The sequence below is a fragment of the Hyla sarda genome, chromosome 4 (assembly GCF_029499605.1).
Source record: "Hyla sarda isolate aHylSar1 chromosome 4, aHylSar1.hap1, whole genome shotgun sequence".
Taxonomy (NCBI): Eukaryota; Metazoa; Chordata; class Amphibia; order Anura; family Hylidae; genus Hyla; species Hyla sarda.
The window spans coordinates 419232014-419244332 of record NC_079192.1 but is presented as its reverse complement, the minus strand read 5'-3'; the positions used below and the strand labels follow the sequence as shown (position 1 = coordinate 419244332).

Below are 12319 nucleotides of genomic sequence, written 5' to 3'. Positions count from 1 at the left end.
AGGAGGAGTGCGACAAAGTGCACCTGTGCCGTAACTACCTGCGGGGCAAGTGCAAGAGGTGGGTGACCGGGGAGTAATGTACAGGAGGAGGAGGAGGTGACCGGGGAGTAATGTACAGGAGGAGGAGGAGGTGACCGGGGAGTAATGTACAGGAGGAGGAGGAGGTGACCGGGGAGTAATGTACAGGAGGAGGAGGAGGAGGAGGAGGTGACCGGGGAGTAATGTACAGGAGGAGGAGGAGGAGGAGGTGACCGGGGAGTAATGTACAGGAGGAGGAGGAGGTGACCGGGGAGTAATGTACAGGAGGAGGTGACCGGGGAGTAATGTACAGGAGGAGGAGGAGGTGACCGGGGAGTAATGTACAGGAGGAGGAGGTGACCGGGGAGTAATGTACAGGAGGAGGTGACCGGGGAGTAATGTACAGGAGGAGGAGGAGGTGACCGGGGAGTAATGTACAGGAGGAGGAGGAGGTGACCGGGGAGTAATGTACAGGAGGAGGTGACCGGGGAGTAATGTACAGGAGGAGGAGGAGGTGACCGGGGAGTAATGTACAGGAGGAGGAGGTGACCGGGGAGTAATGTACAGGAGGAGGAGGTGACCGGGGAGTAATGTACAGGAGGAGGAGGAGGTGACCGGGGAGTAATGTACAGGAGGAGGAGGAGGTGACCGGGGAGTAATGTACAGGAGGAGGAGGAGGTGACCAGGGAGTAATGTACAGGTGGAGGAGGAGGAGGAGGTGACCAGGGAGTAATGTACAGGAGGAGGAGGAGGAGGAGGTGACCGGGGAGTAATGTACAGGAGGAGGAGGTGACCGTAGAGTAATGTACAGGAGGAGGAGGTGACCGGGGAGTAATGTACAGGAGGAGGAGGAGGTGACCGGGGAGTAATGTACAGGAGGAGGAGGAGGTGACCGGGGAGTAATGTACAGGAGGAGGAGGAGGTGACCAGGGAGTAATGTACAGGAGGAGGAGGAGGAGGAGGTGACCGGGGAGTAATGTACAGGAGGAGGAGGTGACCGTAGAGTAATGTACAGGAGGAGGAGGTGACCGGGGAGTAATGTACAGGAGGAGGAGGAGGTGACCGGGGAGTAATGTACAGGAGGAGGAGGAGGTGACCGGGGAGTAATGTACAGGAGGAGGAGGAGGTGACCAGGGAGTAATGTACAGGTGGAGGAGGAGGAGGAGGAGGAGGTGACCAGGGAGTAATGTACAGGAGGAGGAGGAGGTGACCGGGGAGTAATGTACAGGAGGAGGAGGTGACCGGGGAGTAATGTACAGGAGGAGGAGGAGGTGACCGGGGAGTAATGTACAGGAGGAGGAGGAGGTGACCAGGGAGTAATGTACAGGTGGAGGAGGAGGAGGAGGAGGAGGTGACCAGGGAGTAATGTACAGGAGGAGGAGGAGGAGGAGGTGACCGGGGAGTAATGTACAGGAGGAGGAGGTGACCGGGGAGTAATGTACAACAGGAGGAGGAGGGGTGACCGGGGAGTAATGTACAGGAGGGGAGGAGGTGACCGGGGAGTAATGTACAGGAGGAGGAGGAGGTGACCGGGGAGTAATGTACAGGAGGAGGAGGAGGTGACCGGGAGTAATGTACAGGAGGAGGAGGAGGGAGGTGACCAGGGGAGTAATGTACAGGAGGAGGAGGAGGAGGAGGTGACCGGGAGTAATGTACAGGAGGAGGAGGTGACCGGGGAGTAATTGTACAGGAGGAGGAGGAGGTGACCGGGGAGTAATGTACAGGAGGAGGAGGAGGTGACCGGGGAGTAATGTACAGGAGGAGGAGGTGACCGGGGAGTAATGTACAGGAGGAGGTGGGTGACCGGGGAGTAATGTACAGGAAGAGGAGGAGGAGGTGACCGGGGAGTAATGTACAGGAGGAGGAGGGTGACCGGGGAGTAATGTACAGGAGGAGGTAGTGACCGGGGAGGAATGTACAGGAGGAGGAGGTGACCGGGGAGTAATGTACAGGGAGGAGGAGTGACCGGGGAGTAATGTACAGGAGGAGGAGGAGGTGACCGGGGAGTAATGTACAGGAGGAGGAGGAGGTGACCGGGGAGTAATGTACAGGAGGAGGAGGAGGTGACCGGGGAGTAATGTACAGGAGGAGGAGGAGGTGACCGGGGAGTAATGTACAGGAGGAGGAGGAGGTGACCGGGGAGTAATGTACAGGAGGAGGAGGAGGTGACCGGGGAGTAATGTACAGGAGGAGGAGGAGGAGGTGACCGGGGAGTAATGTACAGGAGGAGGTGACTGGGGAGTAATGTACAGGAGGAGATGACCGGGGAGTAATGTACAGGAGGAGGTGACCGGGGAGTAATGTACAGGAGGAGGAGGAGGTGACCGGGGAGTAATGTACAGGAGGAGGAGGAGTTGACCGGGGAGTAATGTACAGGAGGAGGAGGAGGTGACCGGGGAGTAATGTACAGGAGGAGTAGGAGGTGACCGGGGAGTAATGTACAGGAGGAGGAGGAGGTGACCGGGGAGTAATGTACAGGAGGAGGAGGTGACCGGGGAGTAATGTACAAGAGGAGGAGGTGACCGGGGAGTAATGTACAGGAGGAGGAGGTGACCGGGGAGTAATATACAGGAGGAGAAGGAGGTGACCGGGGAGTAATGTATAGGAGGAGGAGGAGGTGACCGGGGAGTAATGTACAGGAGGAGGAGGTGACCGGGGAGTAATATACAGGAGGAGAAGGAGGTGACCGGGGAGTAATGTACAGGAGGAGGAGAAGGTGACCGGGGAGTAATGTACAGGAGGAGGAGGAGGTGACCGGGGAGTAACGTACAGGAGGAGGAGGTGGTGACCGGGTAGTAATGTACAGAAAGAGGAGGAGGTGACCGGGGAGTAATGTACAGGAGGAGGAGGTGACCGGGGAGTAATGTACAGGAAGAGGAGGAGGTGACCGGGGAGTAATGTACAGGAGGAGGAGGAGGTGACCGGGGAGTAATGTACAGGAAGAGGAGGAGGAGGTGACCGGGGAGTAATGTACAGGAGGAGGAGGAGGAGGTGACCGGGGAGTAATGTACAGGAAGAGGAGGAGGTGACCAGGGAGTAATGTACAGGAGGAGGAGGAGGTGACCGGGGAGTAATGTACAGGAGGAGGAGGAGGTGACCAGGAGTAATGTACAGGAGGAGGAGGAGGTGACCGGGGAGTAATGTACAGGAGGAGGAGGTGACCGGGGAGTAATGTACAGGAGGAGGAGGAGGTGACCAGGGAGTAATGTACAGGAGGAGGAGGTGACCGGGGTGTAATGTACAGGAGGAGGTGACCGGGGAGTAATGTACAGGAGGAGGAGGTGACCGGGGAGTAATGTACAGGAGGAGGAGGAGGTGACCGGGGAGTAATGTACAGGAGGAGGAGGTGGTGACCGGGGAGTAATGTACAGGAGGAGGAGGTGACCAGGGAGTAATGTACAGGAGGGGGAGGTGACCGGGGTGTAATGTACAGGAGGAGGTGACCAGGGAGTAATGTACAGGAGGAGGAGGTGACCGGGGAGTAATGTACAGGAGGAGGAGGAGGTGACCGGGGAGTAATGTACAGGAGGAGGTGACCAGGGAGTAATGTACAGGAGGGGGAGGTGACCGGGGAGTAATGTACAGGAGGAGGAGGAGGAGGTGACCGGGGAGTAATGTACAGGAGGAGGAGGAGGAGGTGACCGGGGAGTAATGTACAGGAGGAGGTGACCAGGGAGTAATGTACAGGAGGGGGAGGTGACCGGGGAGTAATGTACAGGAGGAGGAGGAGGAGGTGACCGGGGAGTAATGTACAGGAGGAGGAGGAGGTGACCGGGGAGTAATGTACAGGAGGAGGTGACCAGGGAGTAATGTACAGGAGGGGGAGGTGACCGGGGAGTAATGTACAGGAGGAGGAGGAGGAGGAGGTGACCGGGGAGTAATGTACAGGAGGAGGAGGAGGTGACCGGGGAGTAATGTACAGGAGGAGGTGACCGGGGAGTAATGTACAGGAGGAGGAGGAGGTGACCGGGGAGTAATGTACAGGAGGAGGAGGTGACCGGGGAGTAATGTACAGGAGGAGGTGACCGGGGAGTAATGTACAGGAGGAGGAGGAGGTGACCGGGGAGTAATGTACAGGAGGAGGAGGAGGTGACCGGGGAGTAATGTACAGGAGGAGGTGACCGGGGAGTAATGTACAGGAGGAGGAGGAGGTGACCGGGGAGTAATGTACAGGAGGAGGAGGTGACCGGGGAGTAATGTACAGGAGGAGGAGGTGACCGGGGAGTAATGTACAGGAGGAGGAGGAGGTGACCGGGGAGTAATGTACAGGAGGAGGAGGAGGTGACCGGGGAGTAATGTACAGGAGGAGGAGGAGGTGACCAGGGAGTAATGTACAGGTGGAGGAGGAGGAGGAGGTGACCAGGGAGTAATGTACAGGAGGAGGAGGAGGAGGAGGTGACCGGGGAGTAATGTACAGGAGGAGGAGGTGACCGTAGAGTAATGTACAGGAGGAGGAGGTGACCGGGGAGTAATGTACAGGAGGAGGAGGAGGTGACCGGGGAGTAATGTACAGGAGGAGGAGGAGGTGACCGGGGAGTAATGTACAGGAGGAGGAGGAGGTGACCAGGGAGTAATGTACAGGTGGAGGAGGAGGAGGAGGAGGAGGTGACCAGGGAGTAATGTACAGGAGGAGGAGGAGGTGACCGGGGAGTAATGTACAGGAGGAGGAGGTGACCGGGGAGTAATGTACAGGAGGAGGAGGAGGTGACCGGGGAGTAATGTACAGGAGGAGGAGGAGGTGACCAGGGAGTAATGTACAGGTGGAGGAGGAGGAGGAGGAGGAGGTGACCAGGGAGTAATGTACAGGAGGAGGAGGAGGAGGAGGTGACCGGGGAGTAATGTACAGGAGGAGGAGGTGACCGGGGAGTAATGTACAGGAGGAGGAGGTGACCGGGGAGTAATGTACAGGAGGAGGAGGAGGTGACCGGGGAGTAATGTACAGGAGGAGGAGGAGGTGACCGGGGAGTAATGTACAGGAGGAGGAGGAGGTGACCAGGGAGTAATGTACAGGTGGAGGAGGAGGAGGAGGTGACCAGGGAGTAATGTACAGGAGGAGGAGGAGGAGGAGGTGACCGGGGAGTAATGTACAGGAGGAGGAGGTGACCGGGGAGTAATGTACAGGAGGAGGAGGAGGTGACCGGGGAGTAATGTACAGGAGGAGGAGGAGGTGACCGGGGAGTAATGTACAGGAGGAGGAGGTGACCGGGGAGTAATGTACAGGAGGAGGTGGGTGACCGGGGAGTAATGTACAGGAAGAGGAGGAGGAGGTGACCGGGGAGTAATGTACAGGAGGAGGAGGGTGACCGGGGAGTAATGTACAGGAGGAGGTAGTGACCGGGGAGGAATGTACAGGAGGAGGAGGTGACCGGGGAGTAATGTACAGGAGGAGGAGGTGACCGGGGAGTAATGTACAGGAGGAGGAGGTGACCGGGGAGTAATGTACAGGAGGAGGAGGAGGTGACCGGGGAGTAATGTACAGGAGGAGGAGGAGGTGACCGGGGAGTAATGTACAGGAGGAGGAGGAGGTGACCGGGGAGTAATGTACAGGAGGAGGAGGAGGTGACCGGGGAGTAATGTACAGGAGGAGGAGGAGGTGACCGGGGAGTAATGTACAGGAGGAGGAGGAGGAGGTGACCGGGGAGTAATGTACAGGAGGAGGTGACTGGGGAGTAATGTACAGGAGGAGATGACCGGGGAGTAATGTACAGGAGGAGGTGACCGGGGAGTAATGTACAGGAGGAGGAGGAGGTGACCGGGGAGTAATGTACAGGAGGAGGAGGAGTTGACCGGGGAGTAATGTACAGGAGGAGGAGGAGGTGACCGGGGAGTAATGTACAGGAGGAGTAGGAGGTGACCGGGGAGTAATGTACAGGAGGAGGAGGAGGTGACCGGGGAGTAATGTACAGGAGGAGGAGGTGACCGGGGAGTAATGTACAAGAGGAGGAGGTGACCGGGGAGTAATGTACAGGAGGAGGAGGTGACCGGGGAGTAATATACAGGAGGAGAAGGAGGTGACCGGGGAGTAATGTATAGGAGGAGGAGGAGGTGACCGGGGAGTAATGTACAGGAGGAGGAGGTGACCGGGGAGTAATATACAGGAGGAGAAGGAGGTGACCGGGGAGTAATGTACAGGAGGAGGAGAAGGTGACCGGGGAGTAATGTACAGGAGGAGGAGGAGGTGACCGGGGAGTAACGTACAGGAGGAGGAGGTGGTGACCGGGTAGTAATGTACAGAAAGAGGAGGAGGTGACCGGGGAGTAATGTACAGGAGGAGGAGGTGACCGGGGAGTAATGTACAGGAAGAGGAGGAGGTGACCGGGGAGTAATGTACAGGAGGAGGAGGAGGTGACCGGGGAGTAATGTACAGGAAGAGGAGGAGGAGGTGACCGGGGAGTAATGTACAGGAGGAGGAGGAGGAGGTGACCGGGGAGTAATGTACAGGAAGAGGAGGAGGTGACCAGGGAGTAATGTACAGGAGGAGGAGGAGGTGACCGGGGAGTAATGTACAGGAGGAGGAGGAGGTGACCAGGAGTAATGTACAGGAGGAGGAGGAGGTGACCGGGGAGTAATGTACAGGAGGAGGAGGTGACCGGGGAGTAATGTACAGGAGGAGGAGGAGGTGACCAGGGAGTAATGTACAGGAGGAGGAGGTGACCGGGGTGTAATGTACAGGAGGAGGTGACCGGGGAGTAATGTACAGGAGGAGGAGGTGACCGGGGAGTAATGTACAGGAGGAGGAGGAGGTGACCGGGGAGTAATGTACAGGAGGAGGAGGTGGTGACCGGGGAGTAATGTACAGGAGGAGGAGGTGACCAGGGAGTAATGTACAGGAGGGGGAGGTGACCGGGGTGTAATGTACAGGAGGAGGTGACCAGGGAGTAATGTACAGGAGGAGGAGGTGACCGGGGAGTAATGTACAGGAGGAGGAGGAGGTGACCGGGGAGTAATGTACAGGAGGAGGTGACCAGGGAGTAATGTACAGGAGGGGGAGGTGACCGGGGAGTAATGTACAGGAGGAGGAGGAGGAGGTGACCGGGGAGTAATGTACAGGAGGAGGAGGAGGAGGTGACCGGGGAGTAATGTACAGGAGGAGGTGACCAGGGAGTAATGTACAGGAGGGGGAGGTGACCGGGGAGTAATGTACAGGAGGAGGAGGAGGAGGTGACCGGGGAGTAATGTACAGGAGGAGGAGGAGGTGACCGGGGAGTAATGTACAGGAGGAGGTGACCAGGGAGTAATGTACAGGAGGGGGAGGTGACCGGGGAGTAATGTACAGGAGGAGGAGGAGGAGGAGGTGACCGGGGAGTAATGTACAGGAGGAGGAGGAGGTGACCGGGGAGTAATGTACAGGAGGAGGAGGTGACCGGGGAGTAATATACAGGAGGAGAAGGAGGTGACCGGGGAGTAATGTACAGGAGGAGGAGGAGGTGACCGGGGAGTAATGTACAGGAGGAGGAGGAGGTGACCGGGGAGTAACGTACAGGAGGAGGAGGTGGTGACCGGGTAGTAATGTACAGGAAGAGGAGGAGGTGACCGGGGAGTAATGTACAGGAGGAGGAGGTGACCGGGGAGTAATGTACAGGAAGAGGAGGAGGTGACCGGGGAGTAATGTACAGGAGGAGGAGGAGGTGACCGGGGAGTAATGTACAGAAAGAGGAGGAGGAGGTGACCGGGGAGTAATGTACAGGAGGAGGAGGTGGTGACCGGGGAGTAATGTACAGGAGGAGGAGGAGGTGACCGGGGAGTAATGTACAGGAGGAGGAGGAGAAGGAGGTGACCGGGGAGTAATGTACAGGAGGAGGAGGAGGAGGTGACCGGGGAGTAATGTACAGGAGGAGGAGGAGGTGACCGGGGAGTAATGTACAGGAGGAGGAGGAGGTGACCAGGGAGTAATGTACAGGAGGAGGTGACCAGGGAGTAATGTACAGGAGGAGGAGGAGGTGACCAGGAAGTAATGTACAGGAGGAGGAGGAGGAGGTGACCGGGGAGTAATGTACAGGAGGAGGAGGTGGTGACCGGGGAGTAATGTACAGGAGGAGGAGGAGGTGACCGGGGAGTAATGTACAGGAGGAGGAGAAGGTGACCGGGGAGTAATGTACAGGAGGAGGTGACTGGGGAGTAATGTACAGGAGGAGATGACCAGGGAGTAATGTACAGGAGGAGGAGGAGGTGACCGGGGAGTAATGTACAGGAGGAGGAGGAGGTGACCGGGGAGTAATGTACAGGAGGAGGAGGAGGTGACCGGGGAGTAATGTACAGGAGGAGGTGACTGGGGAGTAATGTACAGGAGGAGATGACCGGGGAGTAATGTACAGGAGGAGGAGGTGACCGGGGAGTAATGTACAGGATGAGGAGGAGGTGGCCGGGGAGTAATGTACAGGAGGAGGAGGAGGTGACCGGGGAGTAATGTACAGGAGGAGGAGGAGGTGACCGGGGAGTAATGTACAGGAGGAGGAGGAGGTGACCGGGGAGTAATGTACAGGAGGAGGTGACCAGGGAGTAATGTACAGGAGGGGGAGGTGACCGGGGAGTAATGTACAGGAGGAGGAGGAGGTGACCGGGGAGTAATGTACAGGAGGAGGTGACTGGGGAGTAATGTACAGGAGGAGATGACCGGGGAGTAATGTACAGGAGGAGGAGGTGACCGGGGAGTAATGTACAGGAGGAGGAGGAGGTGGCCGGGGAGTAATGTACAGGAGGAGGTGACTGGGGAGTAATGTACAGGAGGAGATGACCGGGGAGTAATGTACAGGAGGAGGTGACCGGGGAGTAATGTACAGGAGGAGGTGACCGGGGAGTAATGTACAGGAGGAGGAGGAGGTGACCGGGGAGTAATGTACAGGAGGAGGAGGAGGTGACCGGGGAGTAATGTACAGGAGGAGGAGGAGGTGACCAGGGAGTAATGTACAGGAGGGGGAGGTGACCGGGGAGTAATGTACAGGAGGAGGAGGAGGTGACCGGGGAGTAATGTACAGGAGGAGGTGACCGGGGAGTAATGTACAGGAGGGGGAGGTGACCGGGGAGTAATGTACAGGAGGAGGAGGAGGTGACCGGGGAGTAATGTACAGGAGGAGGAGGAGGTGACCGGGGAGTAATGTACAGGAGGAGGTGACCAGGGAGTAATGTACAGGAGGAGGAGGTGATCGGGGAGTAATGTACAGGAGGAGGAGGTGACCGGGGAGTAATGTACAGGAGGGGGAGGTGACCGGGGAGTAATGTACAGGAGGAGGAGGAGGAGGTGAACAGGGAGTAATGTACAGGGGGAAGAGGAGGTGACCGGGGAGTAATGTACAGGAGGAGGTGACCAGGGAGTAATGTACAGGAGGGGGAGGTGACCGGGGAGTAATGTACAGGAGGAGGTGACCGGGGAGTAATGTACAGGAGGAGGAGGTGACCGGGGAGTAATGTACAGGAGGAGGAGGAGGTGACCGGGGAGTAATGTACAGGAGGAGGTGACCAGGGAGTAATGTACAGGAGGGGGAGGTGACCGGGGAGTAATGTACAGGAGGAGGAGGAGGTGACCGGGGAGTAATGTACAGGAGGAGGTGACCAGGGAGTAATGTACAGGAGGGGGAGGTGACCGGGGAGTAATGTACAGGAGGAGGAGGAGGAGGTGACCGGGGAGTAATGTACAGGAGGAGGAGGAGGAGGTGACCGGGGAGTAATTTACAGGAGGAGGAGGTGACCGGGGAGTAATGTACAGGAGGAGGAGGAGGTGACCAGGGAGTAATGTACAGGAGGAGGAGGAGGTGACCGGGGAGTAATGTACAGGAGGAGGAGGAGGAGGAGGTGACCGGGGAGTAATGTACAGGAGGAGGAGGAGGTGACCGGGGAGTAATGTACAGGAGGAGGAGGAGGTGACCGGGGAGTAATGTACAGGAGTAGGAGGAGGTGACCGGGGAGTAATGTACAGGAGGAGGAGGAGGTGACCGGGGAGTAATGTACAGGAGGAGGAGGTGATCGGGGAGTAATGTACAGGAGGAGGAGGTGACCGGGGAGTAATGTACAGGAGGGGTAGGTGACCGGGGAGTAATGTACAGGAGGAGGAGGAGGAGGTGACCGGGGAGTAATGTACAGGAGGAAGAGGAGGTGACCGGGGAGTAATGTACAGGAGGAGGTGACCAGGGAGTAATGTACAGGAGGGGGAGGTGACCGGGGAGTAATGTACAGGAGGAGGTGACCGGGGAGTAATGTACAGGAGGAGGAGGTGACCGGGGAATAATGTACAGGAGGAGGAGGAGGTGACCGGGGAGTAATGTACAGGAGGAGGTGACCAGGGAGTAATGTACAGGAGGGGGAGGTGACCGGGGAGTAATGTACAGGAGGAGGAGGAGGTGACCGGGGAGTAATGTACAGGAGGAGGTGACCAGCTAGTAATGTACAGGAGGGGGAGGTGACCGGGGAGTAATGTACAGGAGGAGGAGGAGGAGGTGACCGGGGAGTAATGTATAGGAGGAGGAGGAGGAGGTGACCGGGGAGTAATTTACAGGAGGAGGAGGTGACCGGGGAGTAATGTACAGGAGGAGGAGGAGGTGACCAGGGAGTAATGTACAGGAGGAGGAGGAGGTGACCGGGGAGTAATGTACAGGAGGAGGAGGAGGAGGAGGTGACCGGGGAGTAATGTACAGGAGGACAAGGAGGTGACCGGGGAGTAATGTACAGGAGGAGGAGGAGGTGACCGGGGAGTAATGTACAGGAGTAGGAGGAGGTGACCGGGGAGTAATGTACAGGAGGAGGAGGAGGTGACCGGGGAGTAATGTACAAGAGGAGGAGGAGGAGGTGACCGGGGAGTAATGTACAGGAGGAGGAGGAGGTGACCGGGGAGTAATGTACAGGAGGAGGAGGAGGAGGAGGAGGTGACCGGGGAGTAATGTACAGGAGGAGGAGGAGGTGACCGGGGAGTAATGTACAGGAGGAGGAGGAGGTGACCGGGGAGTAATGTACAGGAGGAGGAGGAGGTGACCAGGAGTAATGTACAGGAGGAGGTGACCAGGGAGTAATGTACAGGAGGAGGAGGAGGTGACCAGGAAGTAATGTACAGGAGGAGGAGGAGGAGGTGACCGGGGAGTAATGTACAGGAGGAGGAGGTGGTGACCGGGGAGTAATGTACAGGAGGAGGAGGAGGTGACCGGGGAGTAATGTACAGGAGGAGGAGGAGGTGACCGGGGAGTAATGTACAGGAGGAGGTGACTGGGGAGTAATGTACAGGAGGAGATGACCGGGGAGTAATGTACAGGAGGAGATGACCAGGGAGTAATGTACAGGAGGAGGAGGAGGTGACCGGGGAGTAATGTACAGGAGGAGGAGGAGGTGACCGGGGAGTAATGTACAGGAGGAGGAGGAGGTGACCGGGGAGTAATGTACAGGAGGAGTAGGAGGTGACCGGGGAGTAATGTACAGGAGGAGGAGGAGGTGACCGAGGAGTAATGTACAAGAGGAGGAGGTGACCGGGGAGTAATGTACAGGAGGAGGAGGAGGTGACCGGGGAGTAATGTACAAGAGGAGGAGGTGACCGGGGAGTAATGTACAGGAGGAGGAGGTGACCGGGGAGTAATGTACAGGAGGAGGAGGAGGTGACCGGGGAGTAATGTACAGGAAGAGGAGGAGGTGACCGGGGAGTAATGTACAGGAAGAGGAGGAGGTGACCGGGGAGTAATGTTCAGGAGGAGGAGGTGACCGGGGAGTAATGTACAGGAAGAGGAGGAGGTGACCGGGGAGTAATGTACAGGAAGAGGAGGAGGTGACCGGGGAGTAATGTACAGGAGGAGGAGGAGGTGACCGGGGAGTAATGTACAGGAAGAGGAGGAGGAGGTGACCGGGGAGTAATGTACAGGAGGAGGAGAAGGAGGTGACCGGGGAGTAATGTACAGGAGGAGGAGGAGGAGGTGACCGGGGAGTAATGTACCGGAGGAGGAGGAGGTGACCGGGGAGTAATGTACAGGAGGAGGAGGAGGTGACCGGGGAGTAATGTACAGGAGGAGGAGGAGGTGACCGGGGAGTAATGTACAGGAGGAGGAGGAGGAGGTGACCGGGGAGTAATGTACAGGAGGAGGTGACCGGGGAGTAATGTACAGGAGGAGGAGGTGACCGGGGAGTAATGTACAGGAGGAGGAGGAGGTGACCGGGGAGTAATGTACAGGAGGAGGTGACCAGGGAGTAATGTACAGGAGGGGGAGGTGACCGGGGAGTAATGTACAGGAGGAGGAGGAGGTGACCGGGGAGTAATGTACAGGAGGAGGAGGAGGAGGTGACCGTGGAGTAATGTACAGGAGGAGGAGGAGGTGACCGGGGAGTAATGTAC

At 57.7% G+C, this 12319-nt stretch overlaps 1 protein-coding gene across 1 annotated transcript in view; it reads left to right on the top strand.

Moving 5' to 3' along the window:
- ZC3HAV1L (zinc finger CCCH-type containing, antiviral 1 like) overlaps positions 1-12319 on the top strand; it is a 61528-nt gene that overhangs the window by 291 nt on the left and 48918 nt on the right. The window contains exon 1 of the mRNA XM_056517963.1: positions 1-58. This exon is cut by the window's left edge and continues 291 nt beyond it. Coding sequence (XP_056373938.1) covers positions 1-58 — 58 coding nt within the window. The remainder of the gene's footprint in view (positions 59-12319) is intronic.